The sequence below is a fragment of the Choloepus didactylus genome, chromosome 6 (genome assembly GCF_015220235.1).
Source record: "Choloepus didactylus isolate mChoDid1 chromosome 6, mChoDid1.pri, whole genome shotgun sequence".
Classification (NCBI taxonomy): domain Eukaryota; kingdom Metazoa; phylum Chordata; class Mammalia; order Pilosa; family Megalonychidae; genus Choloepus; species Choloepus didactylus.
The window spans coordinates 144,446,422-144,470,596 of NC_051312.1; the positions used below are offsets into that span (position 1 = coordinate 144,446,422).

Genomic DNA, 24,175 nt, shown 5'->3' on the forward strand with positions numbered 1-24,175 from the left:
AAAGAAAACATAGGAGTGAATTACTCCAAAAGTGTTTTTGTATCTATGCTGTGCCAACCACGGATCCTAAGTGCATGGAAAGAACATAACCTCATACTCTGACATATACCCTTTTTATGAAAACCTTAAAATAATAAGCATTTTTAAAGCTTATTGTAAGCATCTGTCCTTGGGCAACCTGAACATATTTAGGAAATTTTTGGAAAGAAATTCATAAAACTACTTTTATAGCTCCCTTGGTAGAATTTTTATATCTCATTCTTAGCTTTATGGGGATTGCAAAGAGACATGGCCATGTGAATAAACTTATCTTCTACAAAAATCAAATGTTGTCCATTATGTGGCTCCATATCCCATGTAATGAAATTTTGTAAGGCCATAACTGCCATTTCCCGGGTGTCTACTGTGTGCTGAGATTTGTGCTAAGCAGTTTACATTGATTATCCCTAATTCTTACAATAGTGCTAAAAGAGGTGTCCCTGGAAACAGACCCTGAGGAGACTGTGTGCAGGAAGTTTACTGAGGAGGGCTCTTATGAATGCCTGTGAGAGACTGAAGGAAGCAGAATTAGGCGGAGAAAGAAGTTGGACTAAGACATAATTGGGACAGAGGCCCGATCCTAAGGTGAGTCATGCAACTTTCAGAGCTGTCCTAAATTGAGGCAAGGAGGCTCAATTGTATTTCAGTGCTGAACAGTCATTGGATTCAGGCTGCCACTGGAGAAGGGGCCTAACCTTGGGTGAGGCAGCTCCCTTGGCAAAGGGAAATTCCTAGGAGGAATTCAACCATAAGCCATCAGCAGCCAGGCCTCCAAGCAGCTGGGGGGCAGGGCGGGGAGAACGGGTACCAGTGCCTTGCTCCCGGAGGGCAGCACATCAGATATATACTGAGAGCTATATGGTGCATCTTCATTTAACAGACAAGAAAATCAAGAGAAGGGTAAGGGCTTATCCAAGGTCACTATCAGGGTGTCCTTAATGTGAATTCATTTTGAGTTTCTAAACTAGGAACTGGTATGCTTCTGTTCAGCGGCACTGAAAATTATAAAGTCACTGTATTTACCTTTTTGTCATAGTTGCCAGGAAGCTCATAGCTCATTTTAATATTTAGCTGGAGCAACCATATTTACATGGGTTACTTGCTGTACTCCCTGCATTCCCTCTGACTTCTTATTTTCTGTTTTATTTTTAGTTTTCTCAACGCATATTCTACTTCACAAAACAGCCCTCTTGTCCCCATCACTCTAGGGTGATAAGTAACCAAATGTTTACCGACATTAGGTAAACAACGGCAGGCATAGGATACAGGGCATTTCACAGACTCCTTTGGTCAGCCACATCCTTAACTGCTTTTACTGTTAAAAAATAATTCTACATTGTAAATGTTTCTCCCGCTATCATTCAAACTTACTTCTTTTAAGAGTAGCTTGTCCAACAAACACCAACATTTATATAGACTTGAAAATGAATGACCTAATGAATCTTCTCCAATAAAGGCTTTACTTCTGTTTCACCTGTTTTAAAGCTTTCCTTAGGGCTTCCAAATCAGTTTTTCTTACTGTGTTCACAATCTTAGGGTGCTTTGAATTACATGTAAGAAATTTAAAATTTTTTTCATTTCAATGTTCCACATGTATAAGCATACTGACGTCTATCTGGAGGCTGCTATGTGATTTTGGCATTGCATTTATGAGTTTATGATTGCACTGGTGCCAATATTATTGTCAAAATTTAATAAAGGTGGGCTGGTGATATAGGGAGACAATATAACCAAGAATTTAAGAGCATGTTTTCTGGAGTCAGATTGCTTCATTTAGCTTTGTGACACTAGACAAATTAATCCCTCTGTGCCTCTATTTCTCCATCTGTAATGTGGGGCTAATACTACCTCTCACGTGGATTTGTTGTGCGACTTAAGTGAGAAAATACAAGAAAAGCATTTAAAACAGTGTCTGCCTAATAGCTTGCACTCAGTAAATGTTAGCTATCATTATGACATAAATTATACAGTCAAACCATAAGGAAACCAATGTGCCTTATGAATAAAAGTTAGTTCAAGTAGAGACAAGTAGTAGCAGTACATTATCACAAGGCACATGGTAGGAATAACATGGAGGAATAACAAACTCAAAAGAACCTGCACTACAGCAGTCAGTATCATAGTCATATTGGGAAAAAGCAAGTAAGTTTCAGCAAAACATCATCATCCAAAATATTAAAGGAATGCTGATTTGATTTTAGTTTTATCAGTACTTACAGTGTTGTAGAAGTTGCTTTTGCTTGGTAATGTGAGTTCTATAAGTAAAAGGAGCTTATACCTAGTTTTAGATCTGTGCATACTAGGTAACACTGTTATATAAACGTGTTTTTGACCACATATTATACAGGTTCCAGAAACACCTGGCTATATCATCATGGCTTCTTCCATTTTTTGCCCATAGGTTCCTCCTTTATAATAAAAGCCAATCATTTAACTATTTTCAAAGGTTTATAGTCTTGACAAGAACATAATGACAAACACACTGACTGCCACATAAACCAAGGTAGTGGGGAAAAGGGGATCCTAACCACCCATTTAGAGTGAGGATTAGGCCTTTCTCATTGGGCAACCTGGTTACAAGAGGCAGAAGGCAGGCAAGAGGCAGCATGAACAGAAACAAGGAATATGAATGATCCATATATTTTCTTGGAGTTTGACAGAACAAAAAGCTTGTAGACCTCTCATTCCTTTTGATGCCTAGATGACACTTAACTGGAATTAAAATCATATTTCCCACCACTTCTTGAAAAATGACAAAGTATTTCATGGATATGTGGTTATGCTATTGTGAAGAAGTTAACATTTTTCCCTTTAATTTTCCTCTTAATTTTTTAATGTGGTTATATAAAGAAAAATAATTATTTTATACTCTTCTAAAATTGACCCAACCATGACCACCCAAAGCCCAACAATTAACAATGCCTCCTGATTTGCCCAAGAGGGAAAACTCCTGAGGGAAGGGACGCTGCCTGGTTTTGCAGAGCTGCCCGTACCTTTAGTATCCAGCACTGTGCCTAGGGGTTTAGAAACCGCAACTGAGTGAATGCTAATGATGTTGCGCTTTGCTGCTAGGAGGTGCAAGCCTCAGTGACAACCAGATATATACAATACAAAGGAATAATATTAAATTCTGTAAAGCATTCTTAATAAAGCAAAGGCAAACAGCTTCATGGCCAACAATAAATGGATTGTTACTTCTTATGGATAATAAAAGGTAAAGAGTTCAAACTCTCTGAAGTCAATAAGGCTGATATCAAGGAGTATCTTATTTAAGGTGGGTTTTTCCCCCCAACTGTGTTCATTCTGTGTTGAATTAGATATTTTAAATACTATAATGTTTTCTACCAGAATATAAGCTCTTGGAAGGAGGGATTTCTGTCGATTTTGTTCACTGATGTATCCCCAGCACCTAAATCAATGCCCAGCATGTAGAAGGTGCTCAATACATTTTTGTAGAATGAATGAATGGATGGATGGAAATTCCTTAAAACTATATATATAGGTGGTTGAGAGATCAAATACAAGGTCAAGGTACTTTCTGATCTATCATGCTCTTTCTAAATCATAAACCAGCTCTTCCTATTTAGAAAAAAAAGTATTTGTAGGTGTTTTAAAAAATAATAAAAGCAGTTTTTGGTAGATATGAACTTTATTCTAGTTTATTAATATCAATTACAAACATAATTGGCTTATTTAAATAAATGAAATAACCTTAAGTCAGTCGAGAAACAATATTGTGATTTTCAAAAATCCAGTCTATTACAACAAAGTAGTCTTACATAGGCTGCAAAACTGCAACTAAAAAATATCTAAGTAAACAATGTCCACTCTATTCTCATCAATTTATATTGAATGAAATATTATTTGGTATCTCAAAATAGGTAAATTATGAATACAGCCAATAACACATATATAAAAGCAAAACAACGGCTGTCATTCCTAAAATGCCTGAGAATAAACACAGGTTTGTATTTTACTAACTGAGGAGTAAGAACATATCCTCCTAAGTGACAAGGTAACATTTGCTTGATTAGTGCCAATAAAAGAAACATTGTTTTTCCATTGGCTTTTGAGGACTCTCTCAACTACAAATAATTATGAATTATACAGATTTGAATACACGTCTTTTTCCAATATGCAGACAACTTTCAATCATTCAGAACAATAGGGGGTAAAGACTCAACATGGATTACAAACTCCAGAAGATTTGTAATATATGTATACAAGGCACAGATTCATTAAGCATTCATTTTAAATTTTTTTAAGTTTTGGCAATGGCAAATAGCAGGCAGAAGAACACATTACAGTAACCACAGGGCAGAAATAAAATTAAAGAGTGCCTAATCACCCCTGCAATCCTAAAAATCAAATTTTAAAAACTCAGGAAGATCCCCTCACCCCATTTTATTCCATCTTTTAAACATCACACAAATTAAAAACTACTATTTTACCTCAACTTAGTGATACAGGCATACTTCAGGGAAGCCATATGGCAATTAACATTTAAAATCTTGGATCTGAATATTCGTTCTTACTCTCTGATGAAAAGAGGTAATATTAAGAAAAAGAGAAAAAAGAAGGCAGGATAATCACTTCTGAAGATTAGGAAACAGAAGAATCCAAGAGTCTGTACAGAGTATATCCTAAAGACAACACAGACAAGACTATCTTAATAAGGTGTTTTAGTTGGATCTCATCGAGTTCTAGAAATCAAGCCTAAAAACTTAAGCTATGAAACTTAAGCAAAGAATCCTGTTGGTGGAGAAGTTGATAGTGAGTTGTGTTACAAGTTAAGATCTAAAAAACTTCTGTAAATTAAAATGTTCAGATACTCCAAATAGCCCCACTGATTTTGATATATCTGAAATCTGTTCACTTCTCTCCATCTTCATTGCCACCACTTTATTTCACTTCTTGTCTAGATCACAATGACCTTTATGCTTTCGGTCTTGCCCCTTCAAATCCATCCAAACTGCAGACAGTGACTGTTCTAAAATGAACGTCACTCCTATGCTCAAAATCCTTTGATGACTAGGATAAAGCTCAAACTCCTTATCACACTATCTGACCCTTTATGTCTCCAGTCTCATTTCTTACCATTTCCCACCTCCCATCACCCTCAACTCTCAAACCTTAAGACTCCAGCTCTCTGAAACTACAAGTATAAAACATTTCACCAGACTATCTGGGACCTGACCTTTTCCAAATTAATGTTTCTGGAGTTTCAATACCTAACTCTAAAAGAGCATAATGGTTAAGAAAGACAATCTCACTTCAATATCTTCTAATCTTCTTTTATCTAACCCATCAGTGGGTTGGGAAATCAATTTTAGTGGGTTGTGACGATCATTTTAGAAAAAAAACTAAATAAAATAGAACACAGTACAGTGTATCACACTGGATTAAGTGAATTAATATTTGTAAAGCACTTAGAACAGTGCATGGTATAGAGTAAATGCTACATTGTTAGCTAACAATGTAGCTATTATTATTGTAATCATTATGCTTCTGAAATTTGTTTCAGTTATACATGTATGTTGAATTTTATGTAAATACTACGTTCCAGGGTAAAATATTTTTCTTATTGAGGATTGTGATCAAAATAGATACACTGCTTTGTTTTTTCTTCCCAGTCTATAAATTACTGAATCAGAATATTTAATATTTATGCAGATGCAATTTGACTCTATAAAAATAATTATTACTCAAAACATATAAATGACCAGAAATTGGTGTGTCCATGATAACATTATCCCCCAACTATCAGTCACACACTGTTACATGGGTCTCAGGGCACCAACAACCAGTCATTCACAGCTCACAAGTCACACAGTCACCACATTCCATGTGTCATGGCAAACAGTTCTTCAATTCAAAGGCATGACTTTTTAAATGGCTGACTGCTTATTAAAAACTTTTGGAACAATTTCATTATTTGCTTGCTTCCAATTTTGGATTCTTAAATTTAAAAAAAGAGTTTACTGTATGTGCAGTTTGCACTACTCTAGGTAAAACTGCCTCTGGACTCATACAAACTGCTCATCTCCTCCACTCTCTCTGCCCACTTCACTTCGCCTTCAGGATCCGCTCTTGAAAGTGCAGGACAACTTGCCTTTCGTGTGTGCTCCTATAGCACCATGGGCTTAACATTAGCATGGCATACAACCCATTGTTCACAGTATTACAACTGGTTCTTTAATAATCAGACCCTTTTATTGAAGGTAAAAGGAACACTGCTGTATCTCCAGGGCCTACCACAGTACTGGCACAGAGGGCACTCAAATATTTATTGGTGAATAAATGAAAAACAAAGTCCTCACTTCCAACCTTAGTATTTTAAGAAACCCTGAGATGAATCTCATTTGAGTCTCATGGAAAAGAATGGGCAAGAGCTGCAAATCTCTCCCCAGATATCTGGCTCTTAGCCAGGAGTTAAGCGCCACACCTTTCCCCTGTAAACTTCTCTTTCCCTCTGGGCTTTCTAAGGGCAGTGGTATTCAACAGCCCAGTCCCCCCACCAAAGCCAAGAAGTTGTCAAAAAGATGCTCCAAGTTCTAAAGCAGTGGTCTTCCAATGAGGAACCTACATGCCTACATAATGAAGTCTTTTTAAGTCTTTGCATGTATGAATAGGTTTAAAGGAATCAATTTCCAGGTCTTCAGTTTCCTTATAGTCTTTTTTTAAATTTTCCATTGTACATAATAGCTCTTTCCCTGGTTTACAAAAGAAAGATATCTCTTTCACCCATCACAAATCTTACTACGGTACATTGCTCTGAGGGGTAAAAACCCCCAGGGAGACAGAACTGGAAATAGTGGTTTTGGGGAAAACCTCCTTTAATGATTGTTCAAGGGACCTTAAAACCTTAGGGGCTCTGGCCATTCCCAGTCTAATATATATATATTATATATTTATTTTTTAGGGGTGAAAGTTGACCCCTAAATTTAGAATAACCAAAGCAATATGAGTTAGTGATGTTGTTTCTTTTAAATGTAACCAGAATATTTCCTGACAGCCAAAATTTTCAAGATACATCTAAAAGAACCTACAGATATGAATTTTGCACTTTTTTTTCAGATTCAGATTACATTATTCAATAAACTGTATAGCCAATTTTCATCTATATTTAATATTTAATATTTTTCCCAATCTATTAGCTTCCTATAAACTTTAGAACACATGATGAAAAAATTTTAGTGTCAGCTTAAAAATATTGGAGTGGTTTACGTGGATCTCAAAACTCTATGGGAGTATATAAGCAAAAAAGTTTGAACACCATCATCCCAAAGCTGCTCTGGCCAATATAATAGTTACTAGCCACATGTGGCTATATACATTAAAAAGAATTAAAATTAAATAAAATTTAAAATTGTTTCATATTTTCATTAGCCACATTTCAAGTGTTCAACAGCCACTTGTGCCTAGTGGCTACCATGTCGGACACTGTGGATATTGAATACTTCCATTATCACAGGAAGTTCTATTGGAAACACAGTTCTAGAAAACCAAGAATATGATAACTGTTTGCCCCAGTCAATTCAGGTTATAATACTAAATGCTCCTCCTCCTGGAATGGTGGACCATTTTCTTTGTTCTATCAAGGTTCCTTCTACTCATGGGGTAAAGTGCCAGCTAGAGTAAGAAGAAGGAACTTGGAGCTACCCCTAAAGGTCCGAGTATGTGGCTAAGAGAATCTTTTTATAAAGTAACTATACTTTAGTTCTCTGAATAACAACTCTTTTTACCTACACTGTCCAATGCTGCAGCAACTAGTCACAAATGGCTCTTCACAATTTAAAACTAAATTAATTAAAGTGAAATAAAATTAAAAAATTCAGTTCCTCAGGCACACTAGCCACACAGAGCTCAATAGCCACCTGTGCCTAGCAGCTACTATATGGAACAATGGTAGATAAAGAACATTTCCATCATCATGGGAAGTTTTATTGAACAACAATGCTTTTTACTACATGTTTTCTAAATTCTTTTATATATCCTCTTAATGAAGAATCCAGAATATTTAACTCTTATCTTCAAGAGATTTCCTGAAATGCCAGGAAATAAATTCAGAAGTCCATTCATTCAGTTTTGCCATGTGCTTGTTAGAGCTCTTCCTTCCAAAACTGAAAACCTAAATATAAATGTACAGTCTGTAATCTGAGATAGTCTGTTCTTTAAGAGACTCATCAAGCCTCTGTCAGATTCATAAGCAGACAAGCAAAACTGGAATGCACAAGCTTTCAGGTGGCAGTGGCATGGGAACAATGGAAGCTGAATAGAAAATGGAAGGAGTGGACTCTAAGTCTATCTTACAAACCACGTTTCTTGGAAATCTCTCAATGATAATGCAGAGGGAAATTCTGTCTGGAAACACCAGAGAAAAGTCCTCAGAGATGGGAGGAATCTATTAAAATGCTTATACAGAGCAAAGGTATCTTTTGCCTCCAAGTTATTTTTGCGTTATTGGCTCTCACAACAAATAATGTCAAAGCTTGAGAATTAAAATGAAAGTCCAAATATACTGTATTGTGATTTGTCTGCTAAAGAAGGAAACTAGTTCCAAAGATTATGACCACTACTGATGAATAAATCTAAGCAATGTCCCTAGAAAATTAATCATTTTGTTTGCTAGGCAGAAGACTCCTTTTAAACTTGTCTGATGAGCAACCAGCACTGATCTGGCAAAGGCAAGTTTTTTTAGGTCACACAATCACCTTGCATTTCATCTTGAGGCAGAGCTAGAAGTGTACATCTGTTTCAAAGACATAAAGCCAACTCTCAAGAGGCAAATTTTTGGAGAACACCCAAAAATACGGGACTTGAAAATGACTTCTGTAATGCATCAGATTGACTGAAGTGTGAATACGGCATCTGGCTCAGAAGGGAAGGCTTTCATGAATTCCAAGTCTAAACAGATCCTTCAAAGCCGAATACAACTACTACAGTAGGGACTGTGATAAGATCTCTCCCTCCTTGGAACTCATCATACTTATTGTCTGTTTTATTCATGTGACAATTAAGTACTGCTTTTCATATCATCCTTTGTGTTGTCTTGTATAGCTTTTTAACTCTGATGTGTATATACAAACTCTTCAACTGGACTGTAAACTCTCAGACTTCAGGAACTATACATTACTGCTTTTAGTCATCCTATCACCTAGTGGACATCCCTGAACATAGTGAGCACTCAAATATTTGGTGAATGGATATATGAAGAAAAGGCCTTTGGAAAAGGAGAAAAATCATGCAATGACTAGAGAAAACCACCTAGATTTGTTTATCCCACTCCAAAATTAGGCAGGAACTGTTAGCAAATTTTCTTCTGGCAAACAAATAAAGCAACAAAATTTAAGAATCAAACAACAATCTGGGTAGCAAGACAGTCTCAAACATTTCCATTTCATCCAAATGAATGAACAAATACCAATAATATGACATGCCAGGCATCAAAATGAAACTTTTTGCAGCAAAAAAACAAATGTTTATTTCTGACTTTTAAATTAAAATCTGTGTGCTTACACAGACACACATTCATGAGATAGTATTAGAAAATAAGACTTTGGTAACAAAAGCCAAGAGACATTAATTCAGTTTCACTACTTACAATTTTAATACTTTCATTGTACAGAGAAGCCAACTGAGGTACAGTCCAAAGAAGATAAGTGACATACTTTAAGGTTATTCGGGAAGGTGGTCAGAGAAGGGACTGGGGTAGGACTCAGCTTTCTGATGCCTCAGCCTATGCTACAGATTTAATATGATGAGATAAAGGCTGCTACATCAACACGTTGAGACTACCTAATTAAGGAAAGGTTTTCATCGAAAAACGGAAGCTAACAAATATATTCTCACCCTTTCAAACTTAGAATAAATTATGTCCTGAATTTTCATAATTTGAATCTTTGATAGGTATTTCAATATAGTAGTAGACCAGAAATGTAATTAACTCACATGGTGCTTCTTCTCTGTGAGCCTGACATTAGGTTCACACTAAGTGAACAACATTAATCTATACAAGGAGTTCCTCATTTTCTACTTTTACCACATTGTTTCTATTTTGTAAAATCTAAAGCAAAAAGGATTACTGAATTTCTTTTTTTTTTTTTCAGTTCTCATCAACACAATAAAGTGAAAGATTTCTAAATTACTCATTCAGATATAAACACAAATGTTTATATCTGACTTTTAAGTTAAAATCTGTGTGCTTAGACAGATACATTTCTGAAACTGGGATCTAAGGATTTGTTTTGAGGGATTTGAGATTCTCAGAATTTTTTAAGGTTTTGCTTTTATTTTCATAAGCATCTACCTCATCTTTGTGTAAGGCTACAATCTCAGTGACCACACTTGCTTCCATGTTTAAGATTACATTCATACTAAGTCTCCTAAAGGGAAAGAGTAGTTTTATTGCAGTATTTTTCAAACTGGTTTCCAAACTCTCTATCGTTGTGTTAAAATTTGAGTAACACTCCTCTAGATTTTAATACTTTCCAATAACCTCTTTCTAGATTTTATTTGGTGAGTTTAATAAATATGTATTCAAAGCCTACCATGTGCTAGGGCCTGGAGACACAGTAGTGAATGGGAGACCTGAATCAGTCCTTATGGAGCTTATAATTCTGGTGGGAAAGATTATGTTATTAATGAAATAGTTTGAGTTACTGGGTTGAAATCACTTAAGGGGCAGAGCACTCAGGGAAAAAAAAAAAAAAAGCAGCTCTCTGCCCTCCTTGTTAACTGCTACTGGCCACAGTAGTTTGTGGATCAGAGAATCCATATTCTCAAAATCATCTAAGAGTTTGGGGTCAACTTGGCCTCATCTGTCCAGAGACAGGTAAATTGATCCTCTTTTTAAAATTCTTCAGGGAAGTTCAATCTCCTTCCCTTGTTTTATGAAATGCCTTCTCATAACTGGAGAGTTAGGCAATCCAACTAGACAGCCCCTAATCATTTACAAATTAACTTTATGGAGAGTGATTTATGTTTAGTAAGGATCTGATAGGACAACACTTTTCCCCTTTGGTTGACAAATATCTTTGGACAAAAGCCATTCAAGCTAAAACAGTTACAAATGCTTTAGGTACACCTCTAAACTCAAGAAAAGTTCATGGATTAATGCTAAACAGCCCAGTGCAAAATCTCTCCCACAAATTTAACTCTAATGACCTCGAATAGAAAAATGAATGAATTCAGAGATAGTGGCCTATTCCTGGTTTATTAGCTACTTCTTTAATAACATCCTTTAAAGAAAAAAAAGTGGCGGGAGGGGGGCATAAGAAGCTCCAAAGGTACATGCTATCAAGTAAGCTAATTTAATTTTGTAATTGAGAAATGGGCACAGATTCTTTGACCACTAGTTAACAGGTTTGAAATATCCAAGTTTCTTAATCAAATTCTCTAAGCAACAATGTCTCCAGAAGAACAAGACCTCACAAACTTCGGAGCAATCTCCGTCTGCAAATACACACCAAAAAAACAAAACAAAACAAAACCCTTAATGTGATTATGATTGTTCTTACTGGGTTTTTACCACTCAAGGAGTTCCCGAAGAAAGTGCCATCCCTATCAGAAAAGAAGTACAAAGATACTATGACTATGAACAGGAAGTATTTCAGTGAAATACTGGAAGAAACCTACCCGAATCTCAACTCTAGCAGCCACTCAGTGACGAGAGAACTAATGCTATTTTAGTAATGCTATTTTAGCTACTGAAATACAACCCCGTAACTGTCAATAATACAAATTTGAATGCCTAGATTAAAAGTCAGTGGAAATAGCAAAATGATAACGCGGCTGGTGGCAAAATTTCCAGCCCAAATCAAGTCTCCGCATTGAACATTCAGTTACACAAGGATAGCCAAACACACGCTGAAAACTTACTTGTCACATTAGGCACCATAACTAAGGCAGGGGAAAACTGGCTTTCATGAAGGGGCTACATCAAAAACATAGCAGAGTCTCAAGCCACTCTAACACTGGAGAGAGGCATCGACACTCCAAATTCCAGACCAACACTGAGCCAGGATAACTTTCACTGTGACCACTAACTCCACTATAACAACATACAATCTGGCTACAATCAAGCCTTTACCAAATCTCCAAAGCATCTCAAATGACAAGGAGCCTGACACAAAGGCTAGCGGTCCGAAGGCGCTTTTTGAATGGCTCCGTCACCGCTACTCATTAAAAATCCCTAAACTGAGGGCTCACCGGCCCCCCTCTTCTGCCTTTCCTCAATCCCGCCCCAGGCCTGTAAGCCTCTGCCCGGGAGCCCCTCCGCCTGGAACAAAGCGAGGGGCCCCGGCAGTGGGGGGCGAGCGGCGCCAGCGGCACTGAGACTGCCGCACAGCGCACAATGAAAAACTACCAACTTCAGAGCGCAGGAACATCCTCAATTGGCAAGAAAGAGGGGCGGCGGCAGACACGCCCAACTTCAAACTCAGGAAACCTACGGGCTGGCGGCCATCTGGAAAAAAGCCCCCTCCCGGAGAGAGAAGAAAGAGGCGGAGGAGATGCGAATCGCCCCCGGGGCCCCGGAGGACCGGTCCCCGCCCCCGAGGCCCGCGTCCCCGCCTTCTCTCTGCCTGTGGTTCGCTGCCCCAGGCCGGGCGGCCGGTTACCTTGATGCGCTCCCGGCACTGGGACGGGGTCCGCTCGTAGCCCAGTTCGGCCAAGGCCCGGGACACGCGCTCGTACATGGCTGGCCCGGGGGCCTTGCTGCCGAACACCGTGCCGGCTCCCTCCAGCTGCTGGTACCGCGCCTCCACCAGCCGCTCGTTGCCCCACACTGCGATGAGCGCGTTCGTCTCGGCCGGCGTCCACGACATGCCCCGGCAGGCGGCGGCGGCGGCGGCTGCAGCCCCACCACCGCCGCCGCCAGGGGAGAAGGAGACCGAGGACGAGGCGGCGCTGCGGCCCCCCAGCCCCAGCCCGAGACCCCCGGACGCCGCTGCCCCCGAGCCCGCCGCACTGCCCGGCCCGAGCGGGGAGGCTCCCCGAGGCGTGGACGGGTCTGACAGCGATGGGTTTCCGTCGCTCAGGCCACCAGGCGAGGCCGGGGAGAGCACCTCCATCTTCGGGATTTTTAGCGGCGAGTTGGCGGGCAGCTCCGAGCCACAGGGCGCAGCCATCTTCCAAGCGGCCGCTGCTGAACCGCCCGGAAGTGACGCTCCCGTGCATCCGGCCACCGCGGTCTCCGGGGCTGCCTTGGGGCCTGGCGCGCCGCTGGCCGGCCGACTGGGTGCTCCGGCTGTAGAGGAGGCGGCTGCGGAGCGGGGCCGGTCAGCTCCCGCCAGCCTTTCTCCGCGAGCCTTCCCGCGCCGCCCGCTCCTCTCCCGGGGCGAGGGGCGGGAAGGAGGCGCGCGGAACCCCAGAGCCGAGGAGAAGGGTGGGGGCATGAGGGCGCCGGTGTGAGGAACAGATTCGAGCCTTCCCACTTCCTCTCCAATCTCAGCCCCGAGAGGAGGGGTGAGGCCCGCGAGGGGGCTCGGAGTTAAGGAGGAATTGACCATTTCGCTCGCTCTTTCTCCTCCCTCTCTGCTCTGTTTCTCTTCCCTCTAAACTGGCCTCGAGGTGCAGAGGCTGATGTCCACGGTGGAAGCTGGGGAAATCTGCTCGGGATAGATCCAGGAAGGCGCCAAGGCTGAAAGGAGAGCATTTATGGAGGAGGTTTAAAAAACAGATATGGACCAGAATTGGGTTTGGGATGCTGTGGCTTTCCAAGAAATCCGTGCCCATTATTTGGAGAATAGCAGCTCTGATTCCGGTGGTGATCTTTATTTTCCAGCTCGTCTGCGTGGGTGTGGCCACTTGTAGAAGAATTAGATGTCTTTTTTTGCGTTTGTACAGCTTGTCTATAGTTCGAACCTCTAAGAACTCCTGAGCAGTTTTCCCCACTGTTTTTCATACCCTTAAGTGTAAGGAAATTTAAAACGAAGACTGTCAATTATGACAGCTCTTGTGAACTCTGGTAATAAATTTAGTGTTTTAGTCATCCCTGAAAGCCCCACAAAGCGCTGGAACTTAATGAACATTTGCACACCAAATCCAGTACATAGCTGTAAGGTATTTCAGTACTCTTGAAAGCTGAATATCTAATTCTTTTTCTCCTCTTAAACTTAAAAACCTCAAGGGGTTTTTTTTTTTTTTTTCAAAACGGACTTATAACGGGAGGCTGAGCAATGACTATGAATAAATTATGCAGTATTTTAAATAGAAAATATATGTTGGGTTAAAGAGAAAGAGCTGAGGTCGGCTGCATTTTTAACTCTGAGAATCACCCATGAGAATGGCTAATATTTATGGTTGCTAGTTGGAAAGCCAAAGGAATAAGCAACAGGGATGAAGTAGGAGATGATTTAATTGTCTTCATATGTTATATTAAAATGCCGTCGTAGTTTATAAGTTAACAGTATGAAGAAGCATAAAGAAGTTCCAAAATTTATTCTATCCTCTTCTTCCTCTTTTTTTCAAAGCATCCTGATTAAGAATATGGATTCTGGAATAAAAATGCCTGACTTCAAATTCCATTTCTGCGGCTTACTAGCTTTGTGACCTCAGGCAAGTTACTTAACCAATCTGTTAATGGCTTGGTTTCTCTCCCTGTAAAATGAGGATGACCTCAGAGCAAGGTTGTGAGAATTAAATGAGTTAATAACAGGTAAAGCCCTTAGAATGCTTTTTGTGAGCCTTAGCTATTATTTACCTTGCCTATAGTCTACTTAATAGAGCCCTCCCTTTGTTGATTTCTCTCCAACACTGGTTTTAAACTTTCGGTTCTGCCTATTTTCAGTTCTCTTAAGGGCTCTAGTGGAATCTCAAACATCTTTCAAAGCAAAATTCACTTTCATTCAGCCCAACAGTGAATTTTTTAATGTCTTAAGGTATGTAGTGTGTAGGAAAGGTAAAGCCATGCCTAAGTCATTTACTAAATCAGAGACTCCACAAAGAGTTTTAAAATCACTGCTTTATCCTTCTCTCATTGTCCCATGAGCCTGAAAACAGAAATCCTTTTTCCTCTTATTACCTAATTCTGGATGATTCTTAAATCAACACTGACTCATGCAGGAAACCTTCCTAAGGAAGATGAGCTGATGGAGTTTTCTCTCCCCACAAACTTCTGTTTCTAGTCATTATTCCTGTATCCCCTCCCCGCTTTATTCCCACATCCATCAGTATATCTAGTGAGAAAAAGTTATGTTAAAAATGAAATTTCCAGTAACATTCTAACTTAAAACTAAGCCTATAATGTAAGAGCTATTAATATGTATTATGTAGCATATATGCAGTGTTATATAGGAAACCAGGATCATGTGTTTGTCGTACTCTCTTACAGTGTCTACTCCTGGATTTTCGGGAATGTGTGAGGTGTAGTAGTCTTCGTAGTTCAATCAGAACTTACAAAATGCCTCCTGCGTTTGAATAAAAGGTGCTACACCTTGTATGTGGATCTACACGCTAGTCATAAGTAGATAAAAAAAAATCTATTTGAAAAATACTATGCAATGTATCAAAAATAATATGCAAGAGAACAAAGCAAGACATATTAATCTACCCATAAACAACTGTTAAGAAACACTGTTCCCATGAATTGTATCATCCCCTCATTCATTTCTCCTCCACAATCTGTGTCAAGTGTTCTTTTTACCAGCTTTTCTATGAAACCTTGTCCAGGTCAGTCAGACAGAAATTCTCCGTCTGATACTCACTCAAATAACCTGGCATTTCATGTTAATGTTTTCTGTTTCAAGAGCTTAGTTATTTCTGTTGTATACTTGCTCACTGTGTTATGACTATTTGTTTATGACTGTTTTATGACTGTTTATTTTATCTTTGTATTTTTCCTTAACATTTCACATCAAGTCCTGTGACCTCTACCTCTAAAATATTTCCCAAATCTGACTACTTCCAAGGCTAGGTTTGAAAATAGCTTGCAGCTTCTGCCAGTTTTCCTTGAGATACTTGCTCTTGGAATTTCAGCCACTGTGTAAGAAGCTGGGTTACCCTAAGTCTAAATAGAGAGACTACATAGAGAGAGGTAAAGATAGCCAATGGTCCAGAGATGTTCCAGCCCTCAGCTGTTTAAGTATTCCCAGTCCAGGCTCCAGACATGTGAATGAAGAAGACTTGAGATGACCCCCAGTCTCAGCCACCACCTGACAGACCTTTAGCAAGAGCTCCCTAGCTGACCTCAGGCAATTCCCAGATTCATGAGCAAAATTAATGACTGCTGTTGTTTTTAAGCCACTTAGTTTTGGGGTGTTTTGTTATGCAGCAATAAAGGACCATAACGGTGATCTATGAGACCCCTTTTACTCTAAGCCCAGTCTACTACACCAACCTCTCTCTGACCTAAAATATATTCCAGTAATACTGGACTCATATCTGTCCATCAAATAGTCAAGGTTTTTCTGTCATGGGGTCATTGGACTTGTCCTGTATCCTTATCATAGAACACTGTTAGCTTTTCAAGTGACCACATCCTTTAGTAATTCACTTTCTCAAATGTCACTTCCCAAGAGAAGCCTTTACTGATCACTTTCCCTACTTCTCTATCACATTGGACATCAGGCAACAAAGGACAGTGAACCCTGAGAGATGGGAAACAGACAAGATGAGTATTACAAATGACCAAACTGACTAGCTGTATTGAGTTTCTAGGCTGTGGCTTTTGGGGGTGGAGGTGGGTAGGGGAGTGTTCTGGTTTGCTAATGCTGCCAGAATGCAAAACACCAGAAATGGATTGGCCTTTATAAAAGGGTGTTTATTTGGTTGTACAGTTACAGTCTTAAGGCCATAAAGTGTCCAAGGTAACAAATCAGCAATCGGATACCTTCACTGCAGGATGGCCAATGGCATCCAGAAGACCTCTGTTAGCTGGGAAGGCACGTGGCTGGCGTATGCTCCAAAGTTCTGGATTCAAAATGGCTTTCTTCCAGGACATTCCTCTCTAGGCTGCAGTTCCTCAAAAATGTAACTCTTAGTTTCTCTTGGGGCATTTTTCTCTCTTAGCTCTCTGGAGCAACAGTCTGCTTTCAACGGCCATCTTCAAGCTGTCTCTCATCTGCAGCTCCTCTCTTAGTTCCTGTGCATTCTTCAAAGTGTCCCTCTTGGCTGTAGCAATGTCGCTCCTCTGTCTAAGCTTATATAGTGCTCTAGTAAACTAATGAAGGCCTGCGCTGAATGGGTGGGGCCACACATCCATGGAAATTATCCAATCAGAGTTATCACCCACAGTGGGATGGGGCACATTTCCATGGAAACACCCAGTCAAAGAATTACAATCTAATCAACATTAAAACGTCTGCCCACACAAGACTGCATCAAAGATAATGGTGTTTTGGGGGACATAATACATTCAAACTGGCACAGGGAGTAAGAGAGAACCCCAGAGGAGTTCTGTGATCTCCTTGAGTTGAGAAGACAAAGCTGAGAGTCAGGAGTGGTCAAAGCAGCTAGAGTTCCTAAGGCAGAATGCCAGATAGAAAAGAGCTTCACAAAGAGAACTCTAGAGATCTGCAGAGAGCCTCCCGCAAATCTTCAACTGATCACTGATCTGTACATGCATGTGACAAAACAACCAGAGGCCAGGGAAAGAACCACCTGAAAGGATTAGGGAAAAGACTACTCAGAGATCATATAGGCCAGGGATAATTCCTGTTCCCACTAGCCAGATTGGGAAAATTCATGGTTCATGGGGCAATGGGTAGAGTACTCAAAACTTTTGCTCCAGAGACAGACCCCCAATATACGTGGTTATTTAATTTTAAGAAAAAAGGGCTCTTTTTTTGTGTGGTTTACTTTCCACAGCCGGCCACAACCATGGGACCATCTCCTGGTGCATACTTGACATTTTTGAGTTCTGATCATCCCAGCCTTCCAGAAAGCATAAAAGAAAACACATTGTTTATACTTCAAATCACAAATATTGATCCGATAGCTTTGGGTTCTCTTAAAACGACTTCTGTGGAGCATAAGGATGATGGAACTAGCCAAGAAGCCAATGATAAGTTGGTCTTGAACGCCATTCAAGATGTGCTAAAAGAAAAACTGCATAAAAAGGGTGTTTGTATTTCGACTGGATTGGGAAAATACTTTAAACAATTGGACAAAGAAGGAAATGGACTTTTAGATATGGCAGATTTTAAGCAAGCTCTAAAAATATTTCATTTAGAAGTGTCTGAAAAGGATTTTGAGTCATTGTGTCTAATTTTGAATGGCAATTGCAATGGCAAGGTTATTACAGAGAATTCACATGTGCCATTATTGGTGAAATGGATGAATGTAGGAAATCATTTGTTCGAAAGGCATTAATGAAACTGGATTTCAACAAAACTGGCAGGGTACCTATTATAGACATAAGAAAATATTATTGTGCAAAGAAGCACCCGCAAGTAATTTCAGGTCATTCCACAGAAGAAATCTAATCATCTTTTCTAGAAACATTAAAAGATGCTTGCAGCAAGTCTGATGAAGTGTCATATTGTGAATTTGAAGATTACTATGAAGGTCTAAGTATGGGGATAGTGGATGATGAAGATTTTGTTAATATATTGTGGACTCCATGAGGGATTTAGTTTTTGAAAAGGTGGCACCAGGACTAAATATTTTATAGGAGAGATGAATTGAATATAAAATGTGATCGAACACCAAAATATATTCTTTGGGGACTCCATTTATTCTGGTGTTTTTTTCCCCTCAAAGAAGTGTCAGGAAAGAAAAATATTCAGAAAGATAGAAGTAAGGGTGTGTGTGTGTGTGTGTTATGTGTGTGTATAAGTGCCTATATGTTTATAAAGATATGTTTTTTGATTTATTATTTATCTTGAATCTATTTTAGAGGTCATTTTTAAATAAGAAAGTTATATCTACATAAAGCAAGCTTTAGGGGGATCTATACAGTAATCAGTTTCCCTATCTTTTCTCATTGTACTTTTGCCACCTCTTCCCCCAAATGTAATTGCTACCATTCTCAATTGGACCAATTGGAATTGGCCCCAAAACCCATTCAATTGAAATAGTTCAACTTGTTTTAAACAGCTGAAAAGGTTAAAAGAATTAAAGCATATGCACAGGAAAATATTTTTGCAATGTGATTATATATGTTTTCTGAAACCTTAATGTTTAGAATGATGGAAGCTTACCCCCAAAGTGCTTATTGAAAAACTGATTTGTCTTGTCAATTCTTGTCTTGTAGATTATGGGCTCTTGTTTATTCAATACAGCACAAGATAATTATTGTAGTGAAGTATTCAAGTTTTTTATTCTGTTTTTAACTGTAATCCTTAATACCTGTATAAAATCAGTTAGTTAGTTAAAAAACAATACAAAATATGAGAGGGAATGTTCCCCTGGATTATTAAAGAAAGATTTCTAATTTGTGCATTATCATGTATGTGAATCTAAGAGATTATATAATAATTCTTAAAAATATAAAAGGATATTTTGTGCCATAAAATGAATGTATGATATGCCAAACATCTTTTTTTTTTTTTTGGTACATTAAACAACTGAAACATTTTTTTTCTAAACATATATAATTTAATAGTTAAATGTATTGTAATTTTTCTTTCTAAATTCTATGTTCCTCACTACACCTTGGAGATACAGAGAGAAGAAACTACTTTATAGGATTGTTTCCAAGTTTATAATTTTAAATTTCATAAACTGAGATAACATAAATTAGAACAAAATAGTGTGGAGCAAAATAAGAAGTGGTTGAAAATTGAGAATATATTCTTTGTAGAATATGACTTCAGGCATATCACTTCATCCATCTAAAGCCTTGTCAGCATTATCAGAAGACATCTAGTCTGAATTTTAATGTGTGTGAAGCCAATAAATTCAAAGTAGTTCTTTTTAAGATTTTAGAACTCACTGCTAAATATCAGAAAAGAAATATGTACAAATATGTTAGTGCTATTTTCATTCACTAAATTCTTTACTTTTTATCTTTTTATCCCAATTTGATTATTGAAATAAAAATAACATGCTAAATGAAAAAAGAAAAGAAAAGAAAAAAAGGTAATTCAGTGGATAAAGGATAATCTTTTCAACAAGTTGTGCTGGAATAATTGGATATCCATATTCCAAAAATTGAACTTGGATACACTTCTTACACCACATAAAAAAATTAACTCAAAATAAACCACAGACCTAAATGTTAAAAGTAAAACTTCTCCAAGAAAGAGATAGGAAAAAATCTTTGCAGCCTTGGGTTAGACAAATATTTTTTCGATCTGACACCAAAAGCATGATCCATACAAGAAAAGAATTGATAAATTGGGCTTCATCATAGTTAAGAACTTATGATTTTTGAAAAACATTATTATGAAAATGAAGAGAGGCCACAGATTGAAAGAAAATATTTGCTGATTACATATCTGATAAAGGACTTGTATCCAAAATATACACAGAAATCTTAACACTTAATAAGAAAACAGCTCAATTTTTTAAAATGGGCAAAAAATTTGAACAAACATTTCAAAAGAGAAGATATATGGAAAATAAACTCATGAAAAAAATACTCAACATTACTGGTCATTAGGGAAATGCAAATTAAAACCGAAATGAGATGCTATTACACACCCATTAGAATGTTTTATGTTAAAAAGACTAACCATATCAAATGGTGAGTATGTATACCAACAGCCATTCTCATGCACTGCTTGTGGTAATGTAGAATGGTACAACTATTTTGGAAGACAGTTTGGCAGGTTCTTAAAAAATTATACAGACACTGTGGTAGGTTGAATTATGTATTCCAACAAATACACGTTATTAATCTGTGTCTCTGTAGGTATGAAACTGTTCTGAATAAGACATTTTGAAGATGTTAGTTTTGGTTAGACTGTGGCCAACTGAGTCAGAGTGGCTTTTAATCTGTATTACTGAATGCCTTATAACAGGAACCCAGAAGTCACAGAAGCTGAAAAAGTCAGAGGAGGAGAGGACCTGGCATATGATGGGAGGCAGAAATAAAGCCAAGGAACCCCAAGGATTGTTAACAGCTAGCACCAAAACACTATGGATTCCAGGAGAAAGCAACCCTTGCTGATACCTTGATTTTGGAATTCTTCTAGCCTCAAAACTGTGAGCCAACAAATTCCTGTTGTTTAATCCAGCCTATTGGGTAGTCTTTGACATTGCAATATAGCAAACTAAGACATACTTACCATATTACCAAGCCATGTGACTTCTAGCTATTTCCCCAAGAGTAATGAAAGTGTATGTCCATGAAAAGACTTGTACATGAATATTCATAGCATCATTCTTTGTTATAGTCAAAAGATGAAAACAACATAAATGTCCACCAACAGATTTATCAATGGATAAACAAATTGTAGTACATCCATACAATATGCTGAATGAAAGAAGCCAGACCATAAAAACAAAAAAAGTACATTCTACGTGATTCCATTTATATAAAACTCTTGAAAATGCAAACTAATCTTTGGTGGTTGCTTGGGAGTGGTGGGGGAAGAGAGGTCCAAATAGGGAGGGAGAAATTACAAAGACACCCAAGGAAATTTGGCAGGGGTTGGGTGGGTGATGGAGGTATTCATTACCTTGATTCTGGTGATAGTTTTACAGGTGTATATGTGTTAGAACTTATCAAATGGTATACTTTAAATATGTGCAATTTATTGTATGTCAATTATGCCTCCATAAAGCTATCATTAAAAAATAGTTCCCACAGAACACAAAAGAGCACTAAGGAGGAGCTTTCAAAATGGAGGATTAGGGATGGAACAGCAAGAGCTACTTCTTTCCCCAAAGCAGCAAGTAGCCAGACAGAAACTGTCTGAATCAACTGTTGGGGACCTGGGGGATAGGGAAGAACATTTCAACACTCAAGTCAGTGTGAGACAAAAGGACTGAGAAAATGTGGGCAGAACCTGTAATTCTGGCCATGGCTCCTGGCACCCATCCCCCACCCATGAGGGAAGCAGCAGCAAGAGGCCCGATCCTTGTCTGGGAGATGGCTGTGGGTGGTGGTGGCTGTAGGATTCCTCTGCCCCAAGTACAGAGGGGGACATGGCCTAACACTGAGTGAGAAATTGTCTAGTGAAGTGAGATCCTCACAGTTTCACCTCTGTCCAGTCAGATGCTGACAGGTACCAGGAGTTAAATAGCTTCTGAGGATGAATAAATAACCAAAAAGAGACATTCTGTTGAGCAGGCCAGAAAATGCAGGGGGAAAAAGCAGGGCATTTTGGAGCCTCTCCAGACCCTATCACAGGCCCATCAGACCTGACCTACACCACTTACATGGTGTTCCAGTTTGCTAATGCTGCCCTTATGCAAAATACCAGAGATGCATTGGCTTTTATAAAGGGGGTTTATTTGGTTACAAAGTTACAGTCTTAAGGCCATAAAGTGTCCAAGGTAGGGCATCAATAATAGGCTACCTTCGCTGAAGGATGACCAATCGCATCCAGAAAATCTCTGTTAGCTGGGAAGGCACGTGGTTGGCATCTGTTGATCCTGGGTTGTTTCAGCTCCTTTCTCAGCTGTGCATTTTTTTGAAATGTTGCTCTTGGGGCATTTTTTCCTCTCTTAGCTTCTTTGGAGCAAACTCTGGGCTAGCATAAGTCTGCTTTCAATAGCCATCTCCAGAATGTCTCTCTCAGTTGCTCTTCAGATGACTCACAGCTGCTCTGAGTTCCTTCTGTTTGTCAGCTCTTTTATATGGCTCCAGTGATTTAATTTAGACCCACCCTGAGTGGGTGGAGTAACACCTCCATGTAGATTATCCAATCAAAAATCTTGCCCATAGTTGATTGAGCTACATCTCCATGGAAACACTCAATCAATAGGTTCCAACCTAATCAACACTAATACGTATGCCCCCACAAGATTTCATCCAAGAACATGGCATTTGGGGGGACATAATACATCCAAACCAGCACGCATGGGTATCCAGCCCTACTGATGATCCAGTTGCTAATAAAAACCCAGGCACCAACTAAATCCTGACAAGAGAGAGAAAGTGACCTTCAGAATAGACCCGTCAAGGTAATCAGATGACCAGTGTTCTGGTTTGCTACTACTGCCATTATGAAAAATACCAGAAATGGTTTGACTTTTATAAAGGGGATTTATTAGGTTACAGATTTACAGTTCTAAGGCCATAAAAGTGTCCAAACTAAGGTATCAACGAGAGGATACCTTCACTGAAGAACAGCTGATGGTGTCTGCAACACCTCTGTCAGCTTGGAAAGCAGATGGCTGGCATCTGCTGGTCCTTTGCTCCCAGGTTGTGTTACAAAATGGCTTTCTCCAAAATGCCTCTGGGCTTTTGGTCTTAGCTCCTCTCTCTCAGCTCCTGCGCATCCTTGCTTCTTTCTCCCAGGGCATTTCTCTCTAAGCATCTGGGGGTTCTCTTTTAGCTTCTCTGGGGCAAACTCTGGGCTTCATCTCTTAGCTTAGCATCTCCAAACATCCTTCTGTCTTCAATTCCAAGCATCTCTCAGCATCAGTGTCTCTGTTGGCTCTTATCCCAGGGCAAACTCTGTATTACATCTCTTAGCTTCTTCCAAAATGTCTCTCTTAACTTCTCTGAGCTCCTTCTATCTGTGAGCTCTCTTAAGTATTCCAGTGAACCAATCAAGACCCACCCTGAATGGGTGGGGTCCACACTGCCATGGAAATAATTCAATCAGAGTTCTGCAGTTGAGTGGGTCACATCTCCATGGAGACACTCAGTCAAAAGGTTCTACCCCACAAGATTGGATTAAAAGATCATGGCTCTTCTGGAGTCCATAATAGTTTCAAACCAGCACAACCAGATATGAGCAAAAAAAATCACAAGGCATACTAAAACATAGGAAGAAATTATCCAGTCAAAAGAAGAAATCAAAAAGTCAGAGGAGACACAGAATCTGGAACAACTAGTCAAAGATGTGCAAACAAGTCTAATGAATAAGTTCAAAGAAATGAAGGAAAATATGCATAAACACAAAGGATATTAAGACACTAAGAGAGCATAAAGAAAAATTTGAAAGAATACATAAAAAGCATACTATGGAAATGAAGGATGCTGTAGATTAAATTAAAAATATACCACACAACAGCATATTTGAAGAGGCAGAAGAAAGGATCAGGGAGCTGGAAGACAAAGCAACCAAATTTGAAC

The 24,175-nt window shown here is 39.0% G+C and overlaps 1 protein-coding gene and 1 pseudogene across 6 annotated transcripts in view; one reads left to right on the top strand and one right to left on the bottom strand.

Moving 5' to 3' along the window:
* Positions 1-13,455, bottom strand: part of MSANTD2 (Myb/SANT DNA binding domain containing 2) — a 28,897-nt gene extending 15,442 nt beyond the window's left edge. For all 6 annotated transcript variants that reach the window (XR_005217640.1, XM_037841850.1, XM_037841849.1 and 3 more), the window contains exon 1: positions 12,660-13,455. Coding sequence is in view for 5 of the 6 variants with exons in the window: in XM_037841850.1 (XP_037697778.1) it covers positions 12,660-13,436 (777 nt within the window). In the remaining variant the exon portion in view is untranslated. The remainder of the gene's footprint in view (positions 1-12,659) is intronic.
* A 1,193-nt stretch (positions 13,456-14,648) lies between these two features.
* On the top strand, positions 14,649-19,188 carry LOC119538732 (annotated as a pseudogene).
* The last annotated feature ends 4,987 nt before the right edge of the window (positions 19,189-24,175 follow it).